We start from the raw sequence: 27,637 nt of genomic DNA, 5'->3' as shown, positions 1-27,637 counted from the left end.
ACACCAAACTGTATTCGAATGTCGACGGGATGAAAAAAAGATGTGAAAAAAGAATCGTATACCAACTTTCCAGGGTATACGACGAGCCTTTCAACCTAAAGGAAAGACTTCAATCTTGAAACTCATTGTAATCTTAGACGCGTGAAAAAATGTTCGAACAATTGGGAGCTGTTTGAAATTTTGCAATTTTTCATCAAGAGAACCGTACTCACTTTTTCAATCGGTTCCCGGTGTAAGAGGATCTTCGGGAGGATTCGATCCAGGGAGATGAAAAATGAGGGTTCGGCCTTTGAAACAATCCCAGGAAAAATATCGTACGATCATTTTCCACAAAGTTGCAGCAGTTCAAAGATCGACATCGTTTCGAAAACTTTCGAGTATCGTGATAGCGGTTCTGTCGTTCGCCTTGTACACGAATCGGGTTATAAATCTAGGGTTAAGTCGATTCCTCGCTTCTGTAAATTGCATTCCCTTATATTCCATTCTCCGTCTTCTTTAATACGACAAATGAACAAACGATCGCTACATTTTTCAGATACAATCCCACGTACGACACGTTGTCGTATCACCGTCGCAAACATAAAGTGAAACATAAAAAGAAGCACAAGGAGGACCGGAAGCACAAGAGCCAGCCGCAGCCGCAGCTCCAGCAGCCCTGTTTGGAGCCTGGCGGTACGGAGAATCAACAAAATTGGAACGTTCTGCCGGGCAGTGAATCGTACACGGCTATAAAGGAGCAATGTCTCAAGCAGAAGTTGTCCATATCTCTGAAGAGATTGAACACAAACGCGTACGCCAGATGCGATTACCCCGTAAGCAACGCGTCGTCGGGTTGCAAGAGTCCTGGCGCAAGTAGCGACGAATTGAGCGAACAGGAGCCCGAGGTAGACGCGGGTGAAACCGCTCCGGATTTTCCGCCTCAGTCTCATCCGTTGATGATGCGTCTCGCCGCGACACCTGTCGAGCATTGTCTCACCACCAGCGGTAGAAGAATGGACGTCGGTGACGTGGTGTGGGGAAAAATTCATGGGTTCCCATGGTGGCCCGGAAAGGTGTGTTCCGCTGAAACACGATTAACACGTTCACGGTCCGGCGAGTCACGCGCCAGACAAAAAAAACTTTTTCAACCATTCGTTAAGCGACACGACAAATATTTAACATTTCCAAAGACAAAGAACACTGTGTTGTGCGCAGTGTTCATTGAAAATGGTATTATTGCGAACGGTGAACGTGTCAACGAGATTTTTTTAACTGCGAGATCGAATGATCGTTGTACTTCAATACACGTTTGTGTTGTTCTATCAGGTCCTCAGTATCACGGTTTCCTGTAAAGAAGACGGCACGTCGTCCGGGCCACAGGCGCACGTTGCTTGGTACGGTTCTTCGACAAGTTCGCTAATGCCGTGCGACCAGTTGAGCCCGTTTTTAGAAACATTTAAGGTAAGAGAGTACAGCAAAGCGTACGGTGTACAATGGATAAGGAATTCTTTTATCGTTTTTAGAGGAACAAGGTAGGACGAATAATTAGAGAAATTATATGGATATTCTAAAAGTTTAAATTGTTTCTTTTCCATAGTTTCTCCTCAAACTCGGCGAGATCCAAATAGAGCATTCTATGCTCGGTTAGAAAGACTTTGTACGTTTTTACACGGAATTGTATACCTTAACGAATGCACGCGCAAAAAAATTGGGAAGAATGAATTCAAGGGTTGATCTACCATGAAATTAACGAAGCTTCAGGACTCCCATGTAGAAGGGACAGAATCTCATTATTTTTTTAATTTGTCTAGTTTCCGAAGGCAGCGAAGGTTCTTTTTGATCTTGAAAAATACAGTCTTGGATGTAAATAACCGCCGAACTCCTTTCTAATTTTGTCCGAAATTTAACGTCTCCAAACTTATTATTAACGATACAGCTACACTTTCTAGAAATAAAATATCAGAATTTTTTTTACCAAAAAATAATTTGATATTCTCTCAAACAATTTTTCTCTATCCAACACTTTTGTCGTAGTTTCCAAAATTTTAGATCAAAGGGTTGCTCGAAGTGAATAAAAATGAACAAATGATTAAAAAAAAAAAAAGAAAATATAATTCAATGTAGAAAAAACTCGACGTACAAATTTTCATTGACCTCGTATAAAAAGAATCTGCTAAATCCCCCCTCTACTCCAATGTTTGGTATTACCTCGTTTGCAGTGTACCTTGTACAGTGAATGTTTTGTCGAGGATAGTGAAAATAATTGATAGGTGCAGCAAGATCTATCTCTCTGCAATCCATCTTTTTTTCACGAGTACGCAACGATGCGCGACGCGTACTGTTGGCGAGTTTTCCATAAGAAATTGCACGCGTAAAGTGGATGCTGATAATTTTCAACGTCGGTCGGTTTTTGTTCAAGACGCGGTACAATAAGAAGAAAAGGGGCCCGTATAAGGAGGCGATACGGCAGGCGCAGAACGAGGCCCGAAGTCAGATCACGCCTAACTCAACGAGCAGCGTGCTAAATGTCTGTGGCTCGCCGCGCGAGGTCAACGTCCTCTCCTAAGGGAAGGTGCACGCCACCTGACACCATTCCTTACTGCCGGGTATCCGTCGGCCGAGATTACAATCGGTGGATCGAAAATCGTCATGTAATATATAAAGATTTGTACATAATGACCTAGCGTTAATGAAATAGTTCTTGGATCGATGTTCTTATCAGTCGCGCCGCCTGACGTCGTCCGCGATGACACACGGGGCGAATCGACACGAGATGAAGTTTACTGCCATCACTGGCGCATTTTTTATCCTCAGCTTTTTGAGCAAACATTTAGCGCGTAAGAAGTATTTAGATAGGGTATACCTAGGGATAATGATGTGTCAGCTCTCGAGAATAATTTTCGTATTAAATATGACTTCTTCGATAGCTGGACGGGTGTAGGTCATTGACGATCCGAGGGACACGCCCGTTACTTAAATTCTTTATACATATATTATATATTTGTATTACAATTTCATTGTGATCGTTATCGAAATACGCTGCGGGCTCATCCAGTGCGGGCAGTGAATCTTCGACGCAACAGTCCGCAGACATTTGCCGAAACGCGATCGTTAAATGACTCGATTTCGTCGTAGATCATGATGCCACGATTATAATCCATGGACAATATCTCTCTGACTAGCGAAATGTGCAGCATTATTCGCTGCTCTTTCGCGCAATGGGTCTTTCATCGAACGTACTATGTTTCTGATCGCGGAACGAACACACACTTTTTAAAAAGAATTCAACCGAACGAACGATTCTTTCAACTGAAACTGGCTAGAGTTAGTTTCAAACGCAAACGTTGAAAACGTGATAGTGGAAGGTATTTTATAGTTTGGGAAAGTCTAACTTCCTATGTGTTTGTTTATTTATTTATTTATTTTTTATTTATGTACTACTGTGTATTGTTTTTTCTCTTTTTTCTTTTTTTTTCTCTCTCTCTCTCTCCTACTCTCTTTCACATTACATTCTGTACATAAGGGACAAAGTAACTGAAGCTTTCATTTTGTACATTAGATACTTCCGAGCGAACGTACTCCGATATTTGTAACGCGACGCCATTACGATTCATTTTAGATACTTGTTTCTACTCACATTTTCATACTTTTTTTACGCAGAGCAACGAAACCGACAAGTTCTTTCAAGAACGATGCACGGTTATATTTGAAATGGAAGGTGCAGTTACACATATTGCAGGTGCGCCGATGGATTAGAAAAAAAAAAGAAAAACAAAACGTATGATAGAATTTTAGAAATGAAACTTTGCTAAATCGTACAATATTTTCTCCTGTTCTCGCTTTAGAAAACAGCTATAGTCCGATCAGTTGCAAGAATCATCCTATGTAATTTCTTTCGAGAAGTCAACATTTAAATTGAACATATTTAATAGACGAACAGTAATAGCTTTGTTTTGCATTTTTTAATAGAATAATCTACAATGAACGTAATCTGTAAATGAATTCTTCACGATGTTTCTTACTATGCATTCTTATTATCGTCTAATAAGTAAATCTGAACACCTGACAATGAAATATGAGACTTGTGACATTTCCTGTTCGGTATACAGGCTGTGTTACGAGAAATGGGAACTCGAGGTATCTCCGTTATTTATCGCTGCGTTGAAGAACTTCTCAAAACAAAGTTTCGCCATTTGAGGAAACACGTACAGTAATAGAGTTAGAATTTTTCTACGATTAGTGCGCGCACTCATAGTCTGTTGATAATCGTGTTTATGAGAGATAAACATTCAAAGATAGTGACACACTTGTCATGTGTATGACTCTAAGAAATAATTAAAGATACCATTTGGTGAAACATTTTACACGTTGGTACTTTAATTAAGGTACTAACCAAATTAAATTACTAATCGTTAATTAAATCTAAATTCCTCAGTCCAAGGTCATAGTACGCTCGATGAATTCGTATTGATGTCAACTACGATTGCTATAGTAAGATATACAAGAATCTATTAAAGAAAAAACGAGGAAAAACCAGTGACCTTGAAATCGTTTAAAAAAAAAAAAAAAAGAAAAAAATTGAAAATTTTGTTTCGGTGAAACTTAGACTTGAAAAGTTTTTCAATACAATGGAACGTAACGGAAGTAGTTCTGAGTTCTCTTTCTCGTGACTCATCTTGTACATATACAAAGTTTAATACGTACTAGATACAATATTATACAATGTTGCCAAAGACAGTTCGCACTGTTGTCGTTAAAAAAATAATTACATACACTCCTCGGCGTAATTAGAGGATCATGCTTGAAAATAATTGAGAAAAACGAACTAAAGAGCAAGGGGGTGAAAGAAATAAAGTGTATTTATATAATAATATTTTTTTTCGAATGCCTAACATACGAACATTTGACAAATTCTCAATGTTATTGAGTATCGTAGCGAATGATCGAATCATTCGGGTGTCCTCTAATTATTTGCAGCGGTGCATACAGTACGGAATTGTTGTTTAAAATTTGAACGTTGATTGCCGCAAAATTTTTTTTATCTCGAGTCTCGTACTTCGTTATCACGGGCTCGAATCAACTTAGGAGTTTCGTTTACGCTTCGTATCAACACTGCCAAGGAATGCAACAGCTGCTTCGTTTCGAATTAACGATCGTTGGACGACATTTCTCAGTCTTGGAAACGTGAATCCTTTATTAAAAAAAAAGAAAAAGAAAAAAAAATAATAATAATAATTCGAGGTGAATTCCCGATACGTAACGACGCAAAATTCTAAAAAAAGAAAAAACGAAAAAAAAAAAAACACAAAAAAAAATACGAGTTTGCTTAACGTAATACATATTAACGCGTTAAAAAAAAGAAAAAAAAGAAAAGAAAAGAGGAGTATATGTAAGTCTTGTCGTAACATTGCCGCACACTTTGTTCTCTTCTTTTCAAACGAGAAAGAAGTCGGAATTCACCAGTCTCTACTTAACGACTATATTTACCATAACGATATGGTAACCCACTTCCCTGTCGCCACGATCATTCGGTGAAATTGGTTTTAGCCATTTGTGTGGGTGTGTGTACATCTCTGTGTGCGTATGTATGTATGTTGTGCGTGTATATACGTGTGTAACGCATGCGCGTATTCCATGAATTCGTTGATCAGTTTTCTTCGTTCGAAATTTTCTTTGTTACGGGGGTCGTGCAGTTGTCGGTTCTTCGTAGTTCAATTTCTAATTAGGAGTTGTCGTAACTTTAATTAGACGCCTCGTAAGGGAGACGATTGGGTCTCTTAACGCGACGATTAGTACTTAAGCGTTTCTGACATTCTCTTTACGTCGAAGGTCTGTCACTGCCTTACGGACTTTCTTCCGCGTGAACTTGTGACCGCGTGTCGGGGCTTCAACGTTGCTCCGTCGGTAATCAGTATCGGTAATGAAATTTCCGTTTGCAGTACTCGCGCAGCGATTGATCTGTACGCATTGTGAAATCCGTAGTTCCCCAAATGAGGGATCCGCGCCACTTCTCCGTGTATCTCCGTCGATTCGACGAAGCCTGATTCGATCGAAGATACGCACGGAGCTTTAATATTACGGCCCGTTTCACGACGTCGAAAAATGTGTTCCGGCACGATATCAACGATCACATGAAAATTTCACGCCCGGTGTTTTTACTTTACGTTTGAAAAGTTTCAGCGAGACGACGTGAGAAATCTCCGCTCGTGGGTCGATCGCTATTTTTTGGAAAAGGAAAGATTCCTTCGATAAGAGAAAACTATTTAATAATTTAATTCATCGTGTTGCAGCGTGATTGTCGCGCAACGCAGAGAGGAGAGAATCTTCGTGGTTGAAATAAGTCGAGACGGTGGAATAAAATTTTCCAGTTGTTTTTTTTTTTTCATTTTTAACAGGCTGGTGCATAACTTTTACCAAAACTGGTTTCCGTATACCATATTTCTACGTGTAGTAATTTGATTGCAAAATGGATCTCCCTTCGTATGCCATTTTCAATAAGTAACGAATTTCTAAACAATGAACAACGACTGAAACTTATTGCAGCTTTCTCAAGAAAGTGTCCTTGACAACATGTGTGAAGGTCGTCAGATATCTCGTAAAATAAATATTTACCAAATACGTATACTTTGGAACGAATTAAAAAAAGAATTCGGTTCAAATTATATTTCACTTATCGAATAATACATTTTTCAAAGTGTTCGATTCTTTTTGACTCGTCCTGTATGTTAACACATTTTTCCGTCAACGCGAAAGCTTAGCTGTGTTGTTTAGTAACGAACTGTTTAAAATATCTCCGAGTTCGAATTTTTACGCGTCAGCGAGAACACACTGAAGAATCAGTCGACAAAGTAAATAAGCCACTAACGCATGCCAGTGTTTTTCAATTACCTTGATATCGCTTATATAACGTTATGCGTGTCCCGTAGACATTCAACGACTATATATAGAGTACAGTCGTCAGTGGAAGTTCATGAAGCCAGAAATTCAAAAAAATTTTCGAACATTGTGCACGAGTGAAGTAGTTTATCAGTATCACGAATCAATGTTTCGTTGGTGCCATAACAACTGCTGGGGAACGCAACTAGGATATCCGTACGAGCCTAATTGTGCTAGTAGCCGCGTCGAGCAACTTTGGGCCTCAGTCGACGCACTTGGGCCTGATGCCCACCCACACTCGCGTCATCCCCTCCCCTAGTTTCTGGTTTGCCTCGATGTGAAGAGGTTTGTCGTAGGATATCTTTCGAACGATCAGAGATATAAAAAAAACTTGAAAGAAAAGTTTGCATCTTTTTATTACATCTACACAACTGTGCAAAAATAATAATCGAAAAATTCATATTTTTCAAGCTTCTCCGCTAACAATTCTCACAGTTGAGTTTGTGTAAATACCTTTTCTTTTTTTCTTTTTTTTTCAATCTCTTTTTATATTCGTTTGTAAAACTAGTATTATCATAGTTGTGTTGCCACAATAATTATTATTACGTGAACTTGATCGAGTTTATATTACGAAAGGTAGGGGAATTTTTTCGAGATCGAAACTTGCGATCTCTACACAGTACATTCGTATCAAAGATGAATTCAAGCTAATCAATGGCATATAAATGATGTATAAAGCTTTATTTGAATATTAAATGACACAGAACCATGTTCACGTCATAGAATACAGAAACTGAGCGGTCAGTGTGCCTTTTTCCGCTTTCTCTTCCAGCTTAGGTCAACTTCTCCATTATCATTATCAATCTTGCATGTTGCAAGTTGGGAAGTGTCTTTGTCTAAAGTTAAAAGTACTCCACAACTTATACTTCGTGTGGTAATTCTGTTTAAATAATGGTACGAAACTTTTACTACAAATTTCAACCGTAGCGACTAACGTGTTTATTGTAACAGTGATATTAATCGATGTTATTTAAAGAAAGAGTCTTTCGAGCAATAATCGATAACTTTTTCAATTAAAACTGCTCGCTGTTGTAAATGTAACCGTGAGTAAGATAAGTTCATCCTCGAATAGTATCTGTATTAATCAAAAGACGCAACTACATTATTTATATCATTACTGGACTTTGTATTTTATACATTTACGAGGGATATGAAAAACATATGGTAAACGTATGCTTAAAATACACATTTATTAATATCTACCATTATATTAATTTATGAAAGATATTCTGCATATATTTTGCATACGGTTTCTGTATTAACCATACGTCATAAATACGTATAACTCGCAATTCAGTGATAAAAAAAGTAATTGTACCAATATTGAATGATAATAGTCAGGAGTTGAATAGGTTTGTTTGCATTATGCATAACGGAAAGTTCGACAAGGCTATCAATGTCAAATGTGATTTTGCGTTATTCAATATTAAAACAGGACTGTCTTGTACAAATAATTCAAGTCCGCTCGAAGTTTATGTAAATAATAATTTAAATATCGGTCTCGAATCGTACCGTAGTATCGGTGAAAAATGGTTTTGCGTTTACTCGCACATAATGTATATAAATTTTTTTGAATTTCCATACTCGTGAACTCTAACGGTCAGCGCGTGGTCCGCCATTTGCAAAATCAATTATCTCCAAGTGGAAATCTCGCAACCCGAGAAGAAATTATTCCACGGTTTCGCTTATTTTTAAACGAAGAAAAAGATATCTCTCCCCTGTTCGATCACCGAACCCAAACGTAATTTTACGTTTTAACAAATTTTACGTTTTAATTTTACGTTACTCTTCGAAAAGGGGAACAAACAAATGTCGCGTCCAATTGAAAATTTCGTAGCGGACGGGTGTCCCGATTTTCAAGATCCTGTGCTTGAGATTTCGTTCGAAATCTTCGATACGGGTACGTAATAACAATTTTCTAAGTACAAAGGAACAATGATATCTATGGAGCTTCGCTAGACAATTTTTCTTTTCGACTTTTTTTTAGAAGACTGCGCATAGCGTGTGGAATAAATATAACGATTCACTTGAAGTAGACTCGAGTAGGTCTGTTAAGCGATACCCTTTTCGGTTATAAACGGTTAAATGTGTGTTTCTCTGCTGGAAAGTTGTCCGGAGGCTGTAGGACCGTGCTTGATGAATCTGGGTTAGGTTTGCTCTTCTTTCTTCGTACTTTGTATGGAAAAAATTGCCGCTTAAGAAATTTCACGATAATACATATTACGTATCGATTCACGCATGTTCACATTAATGATGCTCAGACCTGTACGGTCCCGGGGTTCGAGAAAAGGATCGCTTCAGGCCGGCCCTGATCTGTTGACATCCTACATTCGAGTGCACTGCCGTCTTTCGCTCCTTAGAATTCTCACGAGATCGCTATACGTGTTCCGTACACTATAGACACTGGAAAAATAAATACAGAAGGTACCCGAGGCGAGTCTCGAAACGTGACGAAGTACTGAACAACTGTTGTTTATGTTCTCTTCTCGTGTCTCGTCGCGTCACCTTCCAGGAGAGAAGGGAAAAAAAAGAATTTTAACAATTCAAAGTGATCACGTTGTAACGTACGAAATACACGGTTCGCTTCCCGATGTAAAAACAACTTAATCCCTGAATAAAACATTAACGATGTTTTAATCGTGCACGGTACGAACGTCTCGTTTTTACGAACCGTTTACTAACCCGAGCACGGCTAGCTTTGCGTGTGCAAGTGGCGTTCACGATTATTGAAATAAATTTCTGGGAGTAATGTAACGTTCGCGAAATTGATCCACGAATCGAGACCTCGATTGTGTTCGAAACTACGTGTTTCGTTTCGCGAGAAATACGCGCGTTCATCGAGACGTTTCTCCATTTCGTCGAGTTCCGTGAACCCGTAGCGTTCGAACCTGTGGTTCGTTCACACGTGGTACGAACTGGTGAGCGATAAAGTCGTTCGAATGGATAACATCGGCTAATTATTTTAATTAGTGTCGCTACACGTTGCCCGCGAGCGGACGTTTCGTACGTTACAACGAACGCGAACGCGAGAAACGGTGCGATTCGCAGCTGCGTGCAATTTACTCGTATCGACGATCGATGAGGAAACACGAAACGAGTGGTGTACGCGGTGTCTCGCGAGATTCGGTGCACGTGGTGTGGAACGTTGCGAGAAGTAAATGAAAATTGCGTACGAAAATTCGCAGAGGCCTCGACCGCTTCGACGTAGTCTTTCTTTAAATGACAAACGTCGACTTTTGCGTAGATAAAAATTCTAGGTGTGCGTGAACGGTTGCGAGTTAACCGTTAAAATTGTTCGTGATGCTTGTTAACGAGGTAAAGTGTTATCCATATGCGAGGGACACGACCGCGGTGAGACATAAAGACACAACGATCGGGAGCAGATGAAACATAGATAAAGGAGCGCGAGGAACAGAGAAAGGGGGAGCGGTAAACTTGTAAGATGTTTTTAAGTAACTGTGATTTTTTCAAATGTTTTATATTAAACAGACAGACACACACACACACACACACACACACACACACACACACACACACACACACACACACACACACACACACACACACACGTGTATATCTATATATAATATATTGTAATATACTATATTATAGATATATTATATTACATATACATACATATATATGTATATAAATATGATGAATTAATTTCTACGCATAATATAAACGATGATGTTTCGGTGTCGCTGCGTTTATACGGAAGTCGTAGAACATTTTTTGGACTAACATATCGATAGAGAAAAAGAGAGAAAGAGAGAGAGAGAGAGAGTGTGTGTGTCAGAGAGAGAGAGAGAGAGAGAGAGAGACAGAGAGAGCGTTTAGCGACAAACAATTATTGCTATTATTATCATCGTTTCACGTATTAATTCGTAATTATTAATCGATTATCGTTACGATAGTTATGTGCGAGTGCGTTGCCTAATCTTCACACGGAGTTCGATTGTTGATTGCTTATTGTAAGAGTCTCTTGTCATCGCTGTCACGTAATCATTGTATTCAGCGCCGTACACACACACACACAAACACAAACAAACAAACACAAGCAAACACGTATACGCGCATACAAACCAACAAACAAACATACACACACATTCGAACTTTTCGTCGCCTCTCAACGAAAGTTTCGCCGAGATACAAATTGTCCTCTTTTATTTTTCTTTTTGCGACCGACCTCTCAATGGACTGTTCCTAAAACGCCACTGTATATGCTGGACCTTTCGTCGTGCAGGAGGATCACCCCCACCTCGGCTTTGGACCGGTCGAGATCGTCTTTGTTTATAGTCGATTCTCGGCCAGATTAGGTACTTAAATAATCGACAATAGATACTGTTATCGTCGTGTTTAATCCTCGGAGCGTAAAAATACCATCGAGTCCAGTGTGTCCGCGTTTTTATTTTTCAGTGAGGTCGAAACGCTCCGCGAACCGACAACGAGGCGTCCATAGTTACATCGAGATCGTAGAATACGTTTCTCTCGATCGAGATATCCACGTCTCGAGAAAATCTGTTTCGATGCGCGTCGTCGAGGTGACCTCGATTCTTTCGTGAAAAATAAATGTTTTTTCAATTTTTATAACCGCGGGTCATCGGCTTATGAAAACCAAACCAATTTCGCGTGTAATTCTCCCGCGCGGGATTTCGCAAGTTGTTCAAATACGGCGCCAGTTTGTCAGCTGCGCGCGCACTCGCTCGATCGTCTTCGAAGCAGTTTTTCTCAAAAACGAGAACCCGGACGAAAAATTCGTATTCCACACTTTCGACTTATTTTTACATGGAGAATCGTCTCATCGTCGATTCTGTCCCGAAATACACCGCGAGCGGGATTTCTTTTTTTTTTTTTTTTAAGTTTCGGATAAGTGAAAAGAAATTCTATACACCGAACGCTCTGAGAATTAAACGACAAATAGGATGTACCGATTCGCTGTTTCAAGTAGCGTAAATTCACTCGATTTGCCGTTGTATAATTGACCGTAGAGCGAGTCGGAGTCTGTCACGCCCCCCCTTCTCTCCTTTTTAACAATTTTCGCGGTTCCTACTGCTCGACGAAGGTACAGCTCTGTCCTGAAAAGAAGTGTTCATTTTTCGTGAGAATCCACTATGTGGAAGAAATACAAATATACGTGTATCATTGCCGTGCACGCAGAGGCGAGTGATGAATTTTTGGGTTACCCGATACGAATATTTTCACTGGGGAAAATGATACGGCAGTTGAGGGGAATGCACTCATTGTTGCAAAACTACACGTTGAAAATTCTCGGTTGGTCTGTATCAGCTTTTTGCATCTATGCTCTCAAGTATGACTCGTTACGGAATGAGACTTGACACGTTTAAACATGCGTCCGACTAGAATGCGCCGAGTGTCCTTTAATTTTTCGAGAGAAATAAATACCGAAGATACCATCCTTTCTGCAGGTGATCGTTTACAAAATTTCAAGATCGTCGACGTGTTATTGAACGAGAAACGATCGAGAACTCGAATCCCACGGTACAAGCACTTTCAGTGTACCAACTTGTGTACTATTGCATTTAAAGTGTACCAACTTAAGCGAAAGATGTTTCTTTCATTGCGAGAGTTACGGAGTGACTCGAACGTCACAGTTCGGACACTTTCGGTCGAAAGAAAATCAATTGGCCGTTCAAGGCCACCAGAGTGTCATCCCCACCACTCCGCATCCCCTCTTTTTGCGCGGATCTGCAAGCACCCGCGCGCTCTCTCGAGCAGAGACGACGTAAACGAAAAGTAAAGCCTTGGTGCGAATCACAGTGGTACAATTCGATTCTAGGATCTTGAAATTTGCAAAATCATGTTTCAAAACACTATATTACGCTCGTTAAAACGTCCTTATTACGCAGATTCGAAAAAAGAGTGAATGCCACGAATGAACTTAACCTCGATGACATTTCAGAAAACAGATATCTTCACTCGTGTAGAAAGATGTGCAATATTTTCGATCGATATTGAAACTCTCCCTTCCGAACCTTCGAATTGTCAGCCATGGTTTTCGAAACGTCGATGATCTTGAACTTTTGAAAACTGGCAGTCCCGAAGAGAAGCTCGACTGAGTTTATCTGCTTCTCCGAAAGGAATACCGACTCGTCATCGTCGAGGATGAGAGACAATTAATGCTCCAAGTGTGGTATTCGATGCGAACGAAAGGAACATTAGGTTAATTTGTTTCTTGTTTCTTTTTTTCTACCGTCTTGTACTTGCAACCGTGCTTCTTCTCACGGATTCGATCGCGTTTGATGTTCAGAATGTTCGAGTAAAACGTAAATACAAAGTCGCTGCAGAAGGTCCTCGAAACCTCAGCCTAACCTGTCCCGAGCGTGCGCATTCGCCTCTGCGCAGAGGATCGCGGGAGTTTCCGGTCGCGTCGCGAGAGCGACCGGAGTCGAACCGAATCGTGGTGTCGCGTACTCGACCTGTATTTTTTTAAATAAAAAAGAGAAGAAAAAAAATCACAAAAAGACGTAAAAGAGAAACGACTGTCTTAACGTATACGCCGAACAGTTTCGGATGATCCGGTAAGTATCGGGGCGAAAAAGAGGGGAAGAGAGAGAGAGAGAGAAAGAAAGACGACCGACGAACCCGATCGTCTCGTTTCTAACGATCATCGAGTATTTTTCTCGTTCGTAAATTCACGTACAACGTGCAAGTTTCGAGCAGTTGAGTTTCATACGCGATCTCTCCGTAGTTACAGTGACGCGTGTAATTTCTAAGGAACCCCTCGAGAGTCTTGTATATATTATTTTTTTTACTACTGAAAAGACATACGAACCACGGCTACTGGCCGGAGGCTAGACGCGCCACATCTTCTGCGCATGCGTCGACGGGTCGAACGCGGCCAGGAAGCGTTGAATGGAACAAAGCCGACATTGTTCCGACGCTTTCTTTTTCTTTCTTATTATTATTTCTTTTTTTTTCCTTTTCTTTGTCTTTTTCTTTCTTTCTTTTTCTTTTCTTTTCTTTTCTTTTCCTTTTTTCCCCCGTTTCATTTGTTCCCGCGCTGTTCGTTTCATTTTTTTTTCCACCGCTTTCTCCGGCCGCTTCGACCCGTCGAGTAACACGAAGAGACGCACCGTGTTTCCTATATAGATTGCGGTGCGCGAGCAATTGCAGTTTTTTCGAGACCCTTCGCATCGCTTCTGCATTCGAGATTCAACTGCAGGGAATGAAATCGGTAGGGGTGTCGATCGTTCGATGAATAAAGATATACTATCGCTGGAAATAGTGTCGATATTTTTTAAGAACGAACTCCTGTCAGATAATAAAGCATTGATTAGTAACTGAAGAGCAACGAACTACTCTGTGCCCCCCCACACACGTTAGCCTACACGTAAATCGTATATTCTGTTTCCTTATCAATGGAAATTACGGTAAAGGTTCTCAATAGTTGAGGAAAAATTCAATTTCAAACTTGCACGAATCTATGAACCGGAATTATTTTCCAATACGTAATATAACCGCTGTTATTGAAATCTCTGTTATCCGAACACGTTCTTCCTTCTGTTGAAACATTCTTTTCTAACGATCGGAAAATTAACAGCAATGAATTAACGTGACAATGGTACCTACATTGAGAAATCAAAATTATGTTGCTATCGAAAATTTTTCTTAAGTCGATCTACATTAATTACAATACGTCTAACAAATGTGCCTACCTAAATTCCGTACAAGATATACATATGTTGCACTTTCAAATCTTAATACAAAGTTGAGAATCTCTTTACTTACTACATAAACAGCATTCATGAGATTATAAAAATGTTTGAAATGCTTCGAAACATACGACACGTGTAACTACGATTAAACCTGTCGAATGAAACTCATTGGACCATGCAAACAAAGGGACACGAGAATAAGCGAACTTTTAAGATCGCGTCCTTAATGTTATTTCTACATTTTTCATATTTTTTCAGTTATTCTACATTCAGAACGATCGACATTGGAGAAACGAGAGTTTTATTGTTGAAAAGTTTCCTTACGCGAACAGACTCCCCCATTAGTTTGCATAATGGAGGTTCTGATAACGGAGGTTTCAGTCGAAGCAGAATGTCGATAAACGACGCAATTTGCAATCGAGTACGCTTCGTTTCGAACAAAACCGTTAGTAAATTGCGAGTAACATCAATACGGATAATAACTGTTCAAATAGGAAACACCTTTCCTGATGTAGTATTTCATGTTTCAGAATGGAAATCGATGCATCTTCCATGCGCGCAACGATGAACGTAATCACTATTGTTACGTGTCGTCATCGTATTATCCGTAAGAATGTGGTCTGGTTCGGTTACCTGAATATACCTGCGCCATCCGCCTAAACATTAGGTGAAACGGCATTCCGTGTACGGTATCGTTATTTTCAAACTTTATCAGCAGTTTGTTCCTTCCGAATCCATTTCGCCGTCACCGTGTAAATTGAACATCGAAAGTGATACACATTAATTAAAAATTGATAAAAGATGATCGATCCCGATTTCTACATTTCGGGTTTTATTGTAGGCTTTCCTCGATAAAAAATATTTCTATTTTTTGCCAGCTTATCGAAATGAAAAAAAAAAAGAGAATAATAATAATGATTTATCAAATCGAACACGTATTATGATTATGTCAATGAACTTTATCGTGTGTGTAAACCTTGTCGGCACGGAGTGTGAATTCCTTGAAGAGTTCTCGAAACGTAATGAAATTTTCTTCTGGAATAAATGAATACCAATCGAGTGACTTTCTTTTTTTTTTTTTTTTTTTTATTAAGTGACTGTTACGTTTACTTGTTTACATTATTCGTACCTTTCAGTCTTATTCTTCCGTTGCTTTCGACCACTGGCTAGTAAGGTGGAAGCGGTTTCAACTAGCCTTTAGGTCGATAGTCATCAGGGCTGAGATCAGCATGACTCATTAATGTAAGTTATCTACACTCCTTCCTTCTCGGAATTAGTTATTCATGTACAGGGCGATATAACAAGAATCGTACATTGTATGACATTTATCGCTCGAACAGATTCTCGAAATTTGCTTTTTCGATCGCTCTGTACAGTCCGTGACAAGACGATAATATCCTGAATTAATATAATTTATTCAAACGGTTTGCACACGTATCGTTAATATTTGAAAAATACATAAAAATGACATCTATCGCTCACGAAAGACAAACGTCCGATAATTAACCGGAATCCAATCTTTCTTCGTTATGGAAAATATATTCTTTCGCGCTAAATTATTTTCAAAATTCATTAAATCTAAAAACCGCAAATCCTCTGAAAATGGAATTCAAACTCGACCGGAAAACTTCTTCCTTCGGCAAATAAAAAATTACTTCGTGCCTCGAATTGGAAACAAGGTATTTTATTCGATGGAACGACTACCGTTTCGTTGCGATCGTAATTAAAAATAAAAAAATAAATAAATAAAATAAACGGCACAGTTTACTCATCGTCCTCTCCGTGCAAACGGAAAGAGTCGTGAAATATTGTCGTGACGTGGTATCGCGCTGAAAAAAAAGCGGAGTGATTTTTACAAATCCTAAAAGTGCACCGCGATAAGAAGCAGCGAAGACACGGTCGATCGTGCAAACAACATCAATAACGACAATTCGTTGCTAACGAAGTATCGTCAGGATTATCGTTAAAGGTCATTTGGAATAGCCTAAAAGCCGAGTTGTTGTCGAGGACACGTGCGTGGTGTAATAAATGTCTAATGTACATAACGTGCGTTCAATTCGAAGCTACTGCGATTATTTCTTATCGCTGCATGTTCGAGGTAGACGAGTGTACGTAATACGTTTCACAATCAATCACACGGTGCGCACGACGAAAGACGGACGCGTGTGACAATCATCGAATCGTGGACAGCGTAACGATGATAATATAAAACAAACAAAAAAAAAATATATATATATATAAATATATATATATATATATATACATACGCGTCACGTAAAGTGCAACGCGTTCGTTACAACGGTGAAGATATTGTTTGCACGAAATGGTGAATGTTCTGTGGGGATACGTGTAGAGTTTTGTTATTTTTTTGAAAAAGTACCGTTTACGATGTGCGTATCGATGTGATTGAAACTCGTTGGAAATTTCAGTGTTCAGTGTATCGCAATGATTGTTGTTCTCATAGCCGCTTAGCGGGAAGATTGAACGATTATCTCGTGGAATAATTGAAATCGCTTGAAAAATTAATGAAATCGTGTCTGAGTAAGTTATGTATATTTATATAAATAGTGTACATAGGATTGTATCTGTAATGTTTAGGGTTAGAGAATTGTTAATTTTCATTCGATTTGTTATATAAAGTTTCTTCTAATAAATGCATAAGGGTGATGTCTTCGTTGGTTGTTTCTACGTGGATGGTAATTGAAAAGTTCGACCGTGTTTCAATAATGTAATAGTAGATAACATTGAGCTAGTTCGTAAGCGCATTGAAGTAGGCTGTTAACAGCAACCGAAATTTTCGAACTTATCGGAAGGTCAATGAGAAATTGTTGGGAATGTATTGAAGCTCAAGGCGATCACTTGAAGCATTATCAAAAGATGACTCGAGGACTCTATGCTAGATCGGTTTCCAACGAGAATTATTTTTAAATTGACAATTGATTTCAGTGCGGCTGAAAATAATCAAGTAAAATATTAACACACTGAGAACCATATGGTCTAAAAGTCACATGGCCCTAGAAGCTACGAAATATTCGAAATAATAAATGCGCGAATACTTTGAACATGATGTTATTATAAATCTTTAACACAAAATGTTACACATTTTATAAGAAATTATTGAATTTTGTATCGAAAAGTTACAATAATGCTCTGACAAGCATACAGCTTGAATTCTCGCGTATTTTTTAAATTATTTAATAAATGATTGATAAGATTCAAAAGAGTGTACAGTATTTAACGAGTAAAATATTTTATTAAAAATCAATGAGCGTATTTGAAGATACGTTCTGGTAACGTTTTTTTTTAGTGTAATATGTTCGAAAACAATTTCCCCGATGGAGGGGTAAAAATTTACAAATATATCGTGTGCAATACACTCCTTTTGTTTGCAATACATATACGGTATTTTCGTAGGAATGTACGGTCTCTCGTCACCAACAGTTGAAATCTGAAAGACGCCAATTGGCGTCTTCCGTCCTCAATGTGTTAATAACGGCTTTGACAATATATCGGCGATAAAAAATATTTCTTAAGATTTACGTTCAGAGCAACCTTTGATTTAATTATTGGAAGTGAATGATTGAAAATGACCGAAATAGAAAAATTACCTGGAAGTTGGAAACAATAATAAACGCTTCGAGCATTTCCGATCGGTAAATAATATCTAAAACAAGGCTAAATTTGTTTTATAATGAATACAACCATTTGACTTATGTAAGTGCAATGGAGCACGAACGTGTACAAGAAAAGGTTAAATGAAAATATAAAGAAAATATTATACTATTTATAAAAGGAATAAAAATAAAAATATTGATAGTTAAAAATAATACCTGGAAGAAGTCACGCCTATAAAAGGTAAACTTATACCACATTATTCTTTTAGATTGTTAATTATATGGTTTCTAATGAGGGGTAGAACGAGATGGTTGAAACATTAAAAATGCTCGGAATTACTTTACAATAATTCATTTATACTAAACAATTCAATTGTCTATTTTTATAAACATTTTTCATTATTTTTGTCCGTAATTATATACACAAAGTTTAACATGCCCTGTATAACATTTGAGTAGGACTGGATTTTCTCAAATAAAAAACTTGATTCATTCTGAATCATCCCCCTTTATTTTAATCCAACTTTTTTTTATCCATATCTCTTACATGAATATAAAACTTATTTCCTGCACTTTTTTCTTTGCTGTTTTATTATTGTAATTACTCTCATTTTCTAAATCTCTCCTCTCCCTGCATCGTTATAGGTTAGCCTTAATAGTAGCGCAACCGAGCCTTTTACCCCACTCTGTATATACATTTTCTCTTTACACGCCGTAATAAAGATATCACTCCTATTATAGTCCACATGACATTATACAAATGCTACGAATACACGATTAGGGCACAAAATACTTTAAAATCTAATAGTCAAGTATTCGAGTAGTACTCGTTCAGATAATTACGTATTGGAATAATATTCCTTTGAATAATCAAATATTTGTTCAATCAAGAATTCAACTAGTCTTCGTTCGAATAATCAAGTATTCGAGTAGTATTCGTTCAAATTATTACGTATTGCAATAATATTCCTTTGAATAATCAAATATTTGTTCAATCAAGAATTCAACTAGTCTTCGTTCGAATAATCAAGTATTCGAGTAGTATTGGTTCGAATAATCAGGTATTCGACTAGTACTTGTCCAAACAATCAAGTATTCTAAGGTATTGGTTCGAATAATCAGATATTCGACTAATTCTAGTTCGAATAATTACGTATTGGAATAGGATTCGTTTGAATAATCAAATATTTGTTCAATCAAGAATTCAACTAGTGTTCGTTCGAATAATCAAGTATTCGAGTAGTATGGGTTCGAATAATCAGGTATTCGACTAGTACTTGTCCAAATAATCAAGTATTCTAATAGTATTGGTTCGAATAATCAGGTATTCGACTAATACTAGTTCGAATAATTACGTATTGGAACAGGATTCGTTTGAATAATCAAATATTTGTTCAATCAAGAATTCAACTAGTGTTCGTTCGAATAATCAAGTATTCGAGTAGTACTGGTTCGAATAATCAGGTATTCGACTAGTACTTGCCCAAATAATCAAATATTCGAGTAGTATTGGTTCGAGTGATCAGGTATTCGACTAGTACTCGTTCGAATAATCAAGTATCCGAGTAGTATTGGTTCGAATAATCGAGTATTCGAGTAGTATTGGTTTGAATAATCTAGTATTCGAGTAGTATTGGTTCGAATAATCAGGTATTCGACTAATGTTCGTTCGAATAATCAGGTATTCGACTAATGTTCGTTCGAATAATCAAGTATCCGAGTAGTATTGGTTCGAATAATCGAGTATTAGAGTAGTATTGGTTCGAATAATCTAGTATTCGAGTAGTATTGGTTCGAATAATCAGGTATTAAACTAGTGTTCGTTCGAATAGTCAAGTATTCGACTAGTACTAGTTCGAATAATCAAATATTCGAGTAGTATTGATTCGAATGATCAGGTATTCGACCAGTACTCGTTCGAATAATCAGTAGCATTGATTCGAACGATCAAGTATTTGAATAATACTCGAACGAATAATGAGGTATTCCAGTAGTATCGGTTCGAACGATCGAGCATTCGAGTAATATTCGTTGGAACAATCAAGTATTCGAGTAGCATTCGTACGAGTGAGCAAATATTCGAACGACAATCCCCCGAAAGTTCGAGCCAGCTGTCCCCCTATTGAAACCACCACCCTACCGAAAAAATTCGAGCACCCGTAAAAGGGCCGCCTCCGCGAGGCCCAATTAATGTTGCTTGACCTATCTTTCCATTCCATTCAAAGCCGCCTTACTCGCGAAACAACCCTTGTGTACGTTCTCTTTGCCCAGATCTCGACCGTGCGTGACCCGCCGACGACGCCGGCGCGCGTAACAAAGAGGAAAAACGCAAAAAAGAGAAAGAAAGAAAAGAAAAAAGAAAAATCACCGGCGCGCGAACAAAACCCCAAGAGAGGAAGAGAAAAAGACACAATAGACGTCCAAGAGAAGGGAACGAGCGTCTTGGAGAACCGGTGGTGGCCGGCGAAAGTAACGAAAAGACGAAGAGGGGTGGGAAGAAAGAAGGGAAGAGAAACGGGGGTAGTCGGCGAGAGTGCGCGTGTCCGTGGGCGACGCGTGGCTCCGGCTACGTCGCGTTTCTCCTCGCAGCCAACCGCGTGGAAGGTGGGCCGGTGGGGCCAACCCCCTGCCCGCGGGGGTGACAAGGGTGCCGAGAAGCACCAGTAGTCACGACGCGGACGCGATCCAGTGCTCGTTCACCCCGACAACCGTGTCGCGGAGGTTACACGCGGGTACTGTGGCAGCGACCGCGTTGGAGAAAATGAACGATCGCCAGGTGCGTCCACCTCGACGTAAGTACACCGCGGTGGTTCCCCGGGAGACGAAAGGCGGCGGTGACACCGCGCCAACATCCTCCCCCCTCCCCCTCCTCCCGATATCCCTCCGTGCTCGTCCCCGATTCACGAGGCCCGAGCGTTTGTCTCGCGGGTGGAGGACGAGCGGATCGATCGCCGGCTGAGCTGCACGAGAGAGATACTCTCGTGGAAAAAGCACCACCAAACGTCCCCGTGTGCCTCCTATCGTCCCTTGGACAACCACCGTTCGCGAAGTAACCCTACTTTCGAGCACCTCGGAACGATTCGAAACTCGAACGGTCAACGACGTGCGGTGAACGCCCATGTGCGTGCTCGCCGCACGCTCGGCAAACGGGGCTGTGCGAGTCCCGCACACCGTGGAGAGCTTCTCCGGAGACTCGAAACCGGGGTACGTTTCATCGAACCGGGACAAAGGGGATCGCGGTGTCTTCGCGGTGACCGACATGGGCGACAATGGTGTTTCCCTACGGGGTTTCGAGAACCAACCGGGTGCCAGTTTCCCGCTGGACGTAGACTGGTCAAAGACGATCGTTCGATCGTTTCGGAGATCTCGAAGGGAAGGGATTTAGGTCAGAAAGTCGACGAGCACCGGAAAGCGATACACTTGCCTCCGTATCCTCGGTACTCGGGGTTCTGAGATTCCTCCCGGTAGAAAATGTTCTCTCTACTCGGTTACAAACATAACCTCCAAAGATCGGAAACCGTTCTCGGGGAGGTCGTGTCTTCCCTGCTCCTGTACACGGCTCTATCTCCGAGTTCCAATCAGGGGGAAAGAAACAAAGTTTCGAGGCCGTTCTTTTTTATTTATTTATTTATTCTTCTCTCTCCCCCCCCCCCCCCCCCTATTTTATTCGACCGTCAGTCGAGTGACGCAAGCGTAAGACGCGGCCGAAGAAGCGCGTAAGTGCGCGAGGGAAGCGCAGCTGTGAACTCTCGGGTTCCAACCTAACCTCAATTACCTACTTCGCGGTACTTCCGAAACACTTCGCGGTGGCCTTACCGCACACCACTGTCCTCTCGGTTTTTTTGCCGTACGTTTTTATTTTGCCGCTTCACGCACGCTCTATCGCCCCGTCTCGCTCTCTCCCGTGACTCGTTCGGCTGCAGCTGCGCAAAGTCCTTGCGAGAAGGCAGGAGAGCACACCCTTCTGCAGCTGCAGTTGGCAATGCGACCGCTGTGGATCGTCACTGCTCCGATGGACCCACGGTGCCGCACGAGACAAGTACCGACACCGACGATCGCTCGTTGCTCGAATTCATCGGCGAACGTGATAGATTCGTTACGAACGGAGTACGATTCCACGACGAGGCACACTCGATCGACGACGACGAGGAAACGTGGAGGAAACTCGGCTTCGTTTCCGCGAATACGTGTTTTCACGCGTACCGGCGAAGAAAGTCTATAGACGTTGCTCGTTATTTCACCGACAATGACCAGTTCCCTCTCGAAAGCGAGCAAGGAGTGGCTTAGAACTTTCGTCGAATGAACTTTGCCTGACCTCGAGTCACGACGAGTTTCTTTTCTTTTTTTTTTCTTTTCTTCTTTCTTTCTTTTTTTTCCTCTTCGGTTTTTAGTTGCTGCCGAGACGACGAATTTCGTTGACGTTCGAGTAGCGATACGAAATATTCTTAACTTTCATCTCGACCCGAACCTCGTACAATTATTTCGAATAAGTTTTCGTGTGTTGCTTTAACGGTTCTCGATTTCAATTTCTCGATCGTGGGGTATCGTTTTTCTTATTCGTTTACGTGTTCTTTTTGTATTCTTTGTGTTTCGTTTCTTTTACAATTTACACGAGTTCGAGTCCTCCGATTAGAGGTTAGGGGAAAATTGGCGGTAGAGGGTGGGAATAAATTTGAGGATACGAAGAAACGTGTTATTTTCGAGTATATGAGATTCTTTTTAGCTGTTGTTTTAGAGAACGGGGATCGAAACTGTGACGCGGAAATCCCACGTTCGAGGGACGTTGAACGAGTTGATACATTCGTTTGATTTTTTGATAGGTTTTCGTGTGTGCATTTCCATTGGACTAACCGTTGATGCCTTTTTGCTTTCAGACGAATGATGATACACGTGTCGTCGGAGAACGCTCAACGATACGATCGTGTAAAGCGTAAAGGCGTAGCGTTTCTCTCGAATCTTTTTAAGTCGAAAAAGTTAACGTTAGGAATGAAGATCAACGAGGAAGAGGAAATGGAACGCGCCCCGAAAGTCGAGACACCCGGTAAGTTACAAAAACGTGAACAACTCTCGAACGGTTAAATATAATATCAATGCACCGGTAAAGTGCAACTGCATCCTCGTTTCATATATAACCGTGTATAATCAAAATAACTACAAAGCGCTAAATACATTAAAATAATTAACCTTTCAGCTGCACAATTTTCCATCCCTGATTACGATGCTCGATTTATGAATAATTAATAATCGATAATCAATAATCAGGGGTACGAATTTAATTAGTAAAAAGTGTCTTTCAACCCTTAAATGCATTTTCTTCTCTTCGTTCGAAAGTAACGAATATAATTGAAAAAATTTACTCGCAATAAATAAATAGCGGCTGGTGAATAAATTAAAATTTAGAAGAGTATCGCCAAAATGCAACAGTAGGTGAGAAACGTGTCGTTAGTATCTAATAACACACACACACACACACACACACATGATGAATAATAACTACAGTGCAGTTTTGCAACCATATGCGTCTAAAGGTTAATTATTTTCATTATCGATCGAAGAGACAGGCCGAAAAAAGGTCAAAATAATATCTTATACACTAATTCTCGTGCGATCGATTGACCAATGATAATCTCTTAATCTCAAATTTGTATTAACCACTTAATTGCCGCGCCCGAGTTAACTCGGGCGACATAGTTACCCAACAACATGCGAAACAGTGCTTAGCGACTGAAACAAGGTAAAACGAGAGAAAAAAAAAGAAAAAAAGAAATTCACTCGTACGCTTATTCCAATCGTCAACAAACCGTAGCAAAACGTACAACAATAGCGATAATTGTGAATCAAACCTGTTATCGTTTTCCAATAACTTCCATATTCTAATAATGAAAGATTGTGCACGGAAGAACGATAAACTTTTCCGCTCTTCAAAATATACTACATTTACAGTCTCGTGTAATTACTTTTAAAATATTTAAAAAAACCAAATAACCGAACACTTGGGGTGTTTTTTTTTTTTTTTTTAAACCAGCTGGAAAATAAAAAACTCGAAGCGTTAAAGGTGTATATACACCGTGGAGGGAATAGTTAATGAGATACTCGGGAATCTTTAAAATGAAAAATTGTAGCTACAGGAAGACGGACCTCGTTAAATCGCGCAACCTCCCCCCCCTCCCCACCCCCTGGTGAATTTTTTTACCACGTTTAATTAAAAGGGTGTTACCACGGTTCGGTTTTTAACGTCCACCCTGTACCGTGCACTTCCAACGCGGAAGGTGGCGCATTCTAAGGACAGATTCCGCTGACCGTTCTCGATGATATCTGTTTCAGCCATCATCACGAACACTTGCCGGCGCAGCGGTAGCGAGAATGACAATCAGGTATCGAGAATTCCTTCGACCTTGAGCGTGGCCGCCGTCGATGTCGTCGTCGCCTGTCAGCCGTCACCGTCGCATTCCGTTTTAACCTTGACACCTGGTAGAACACGGAACATCGATCAGGATATGGAGGCACTTAGGCTAAGTCGACAGGATAATCCGTTCCTGCAGGTTCGAATCGATATCGTCTTCTTGGTTTCCGAAACGAGCGCACGAAGAAACGGGATCGGATAAAACCCGTGAAAGCGGGGCTTATCCTTGCACGAAACCGTCCCTTGGTGACTTTTTCGAGAAAAAAAAAGGAAGAAAGAAAGAAAGGAAAAAAAGAAAAGAAACTCGCGTGTTTTAAAATTGGTTCGTTGGAGGGACACTCGTACGATACTCAAAGTGATTAAAGGATCAGTCCAGCGATGAGCAACCTTTGTTCCGCAGAATGCAGACATCGGATATCTAATATTCCGTAAGAGGCTGCGACGAACGCGATATTAATGAAAGAAATTTAATTTACAGGATGAAAGTTGTTACCTCCGACGATGGAACTTTCTTCCTTTTTTTTTTCTTTTCTTTTTCCTTTTTGTTCCCTTTTTTTTCTTCCCTTTCGTACACACAAGCATACACGCGCGCACTTACGTTCCGTTTGTGGAATCATTTCTTTGGATTTCGGAGGAGCTTGTGTCGATAAGTTTATATTGGGAATAATGCAAACTGAAAAAACGAATGACACGATCGCGGGTGTTGTTATATATAACTATGTTGCTTGTTTTCGCTGTAACGCCAGTATTTTTTATTAACCATTTATTGCGTGTTTCTGGTCGATGGTGAATTTTACCATCCGCGGTCCGCGGGTTGCTGGTCACTGATCCAATCGAACGAAATCGTTACTATGTTTAAAAAATTACAACTATAGAAATTACAACAATGTTTCTTATTAAAGGCTCCGCGAGAGCAAACCTATTTTTGCGATATATAAAATGAAATGGACGTACGAAACGTGTAACAAAAAGAATATATAGAATTTATTAACGAGTCATAAATATTTAAACAATTTTTCAGGGTTTTAAATTCTGAACTTAAATTTTAATCTTTTATAGACACGTATGAAATGATCGATCAAAGAATCTCCTTCACTTTTGATTGCAGAAACAATTCTCTGAATACGAAATTGTTCGATTAACAATAAATAATACGATCGATGGACTATATTTGGAGATTTCAGAATCACGAGTATTTTTTCTTTTTTAAATAGGACTTGATATTCTTCTACGTACGCCATTTTATTTGGTACCGGTACAAATTTAACGACATATAATAATGTAACCTTTAAATAACTTTGAATACGTAAATTTATGTTGAACGTACTGTACAGAGATCGTAAATTGTCAAGTGCCTGCAAACTGAGCGATAGTGGGGCGAGGGGACTCTTGCCCCACCCAATCCCCACCAGGGACCCTAACATTTAGGAGCTAAGCTGTCATGTCGCATAGTAGTCAAAACCACGGATATGGAAATCTTTTTCTATAACCAACCTTCTTATCTTTATTTATAAAATTAAGAATACTTTTGGTACAGATCTGAACAAATATACAGCATAGTCTAAAAAAAAAAAGAAAATGTTAAAAAGTGATCCAAAGGTACAGAAATTTGTTTCGTTGGAAGTTAATATGCCGGATCGATGCCTACGCCAATGCATTCCTGTAGAGTTGAGCAATACTGGAATAACATTTCGAATAAATACGTTCTGCGTTGTGTATGAATTGATTTAAAGAATTCACTCGTTATTTGAATAAAACATGCCCGACTCTGGTTCCAAACGTCATTCGTCATTGCGCTATTTCTCTCTGTTTGGATAACTTTTCGTCACGCGAATAATCATTTCAACAATAAAAATGCGTGTAGTTCGAAATGGGACATCAGATTCATTGGCAACTTGCGATCTCTGCACAGTACATAATCATTAAACACCCTTCGAAGGTTACAATATTCCTTTTTTAACACATTTTTTACATATCTTCAAAAGCAATGGAAATTTTCAATTCGATGATTTAACGGTGTCATTTGGTAGCAAATCATTATCGTCATCGTCACAACTATTCCACATCTCGGAGCAGTGTTTCTCAAACTGTGCTCCGACAGAAAGAAACTGAGCTTTGTGTACAATGTGGTGAACAAGTGTTCCGATGCCATTTTATTCTTATGGTAAACACTCTGAGGGCATTTTAACGCCTAACACGGTCATTTTAATATCCAACATGGACACCTAGTACAATGTAAAATTTCTCGACGACGGTATTCGCGCTTTCCAGGTGCTGGCCAGTCGTGAGAGTCTCGTGGAGTCCATAGAGGAGTCCGAGTCCGACGACGCTATACTTATGTCTCAGGTGAGTGATATTTCATTCTTGTTTCTGTTCGTTGGAGCATGAAAGGAACATCGATAGGGACCTCGAGTCGTATTATTAACGGTAAACTGAACTAAAGTTGAAATTTCTTTCTTCTGCCATGGACCGCCCGTTTTCTAGTATAGATCGCTTCGTTCCTGGAATAAGAGCAATCAGGTATCCGCGGTAATATTTTTAGTTGTCCATCGTCTCTTGACCAATGTCAACGGTACGACTTTAACGATGCTTTTTATATCCGACTGGACAATTAACGGCGGGCCGTTCCAACGTCGACCAGACGGGGAAATACGTTTGTTCGATGAATCACTTCAACGTTTCCTGTGCTCGCTTAATTTTGGGTCACGCCACGCATAAAATGCCCGTTGGTGGCCAGCACTCGCCACATTTATAGGCGAGGCATTCCCCCGCAATGCTTTCTCCATTATTAGATCCGAGAAAAAATTCTCTCGTTTTTCTGATTGGCGTTTTATGGCGTTGTAACGAGCAAAAACGATGGGACCAGTTGATACCGATACACAAGGTGTGCCACTCGTACTTTTTTTTTTTATATATGAAAGTACGTAGCAACTTTTTTCATTCTGTCCTATGCAAGTGACCTGAATATGCATTCAGATGCGTGTAATGGTTCAATAAACGTTAAAGTGACCCAGGACTGCGATATA

General features: G+C 39.9%; 2 protein-coding genes across 13 annotated transcripts in view; both read left to right on the top strand.

Moving 5' to 3' along the window:
* LOC143150353 (uncharacterized) overlaps positions 1 to 2,658 on the top strand; it is a 52,802-nt gene extending 50,144 nt beyond the window's left edge. For both annotated transcript variants that reach the window (XM_076318548.1, XM_076318549.1), the window contains 3 exons: positions 536 to 1,052; positions 1,306 to 1,440; positions 2,399 to 2,658. In XM_076318548.1, the coding sequence (XP_076174663.1) occupies positions 536 to 1,052; positions 1,306 to 1,440; positions 2,399 to 2,545 (799 nt within the window). In that variant the 3' untranslated portion in view covers positions 2,546 to 2,658. The remainder of the gene's footprint in view (positions 1 to 535; positions 1,053 to 1,305; positions 1,441 to 2,398) is intronic.
* Positions 2,659 to 2,831: 173 nt separating this feature from the next.
* The window catches only part of LOC143150357 (uncharacterized), a 33,272-nt gene continuing 8,466 nt past the window's right edge, over positions 2,832 to 27,637 (top strand). For 3 of the 11 annotated variants that reach the window (XM_076318559.1, XM_076318568.1, XM_076318569.1), the window contains exons 1-8: positions 2,832 to 10,352; positions 14,853 to 15,039; positions 15,125 to 15,613; positions 15,731 to 15,836; positions 20,480 to 20,984; positions 23,083 to 23,249; positions 24,533 to 24,750; positions 26,883 to 26,957. In XM_076318559.1, the coding sequence (XP_076174674.1) occupies positions 23,087 to 23,249; positions 24,533 to 24,750; positions 26,883 to 26,957 (456 nt within the window). In that variant the 5' untranslated portion in view covers positions 2,832 to 10,352; positions 14,853 to 15,039; positions 15,125 to 15,613; ... (1 more) ...; positions 20,480 to 20,984; positions 23,083 to 23,086. Of the gene's footprint in view, positions 10,353 to 14,852; positions 15,040 to 15,083; positions 15,614 to 15,730; positions 15,837 to 15,918; positions 16,703 to 16,890; positions 17,136 to 20,479; positions 21,001 to 22,011; positions 22,248 to 23,082; positions 23,250 to 24,532; positions 24,751 to 26,882; positions 26,958 to 27,637 lie in introns of those variants that run through there. The other 8 variants (XM_076318560.1, XM_076318561.1, XM_076318564.1 and 5 more) reach the window with 8 other exon arrangements.

This window comes from Ptiloglossa arizonensis, chromosome 8, assembly GCF_051014685.1.
Source record: "Ptiloglossa arizonensis isolate GNS036 chromosome 8, iyPtiAriz1_principal, whole genome shotgun sequence".
NCBI classification, from domain to species: domain Eukaryota; kingdom Metazoa; phylum Arthropoda; class Insecta; order Hymenoptera; family Colletidae; genus Ptiloglossa; species Ptiloglossa arizonensis.
The sequence above is the reverse complement of the archived record's forward strand: the minus strand, read 5'-3'. Positions and strand labels throughout refer to the sequence as shown.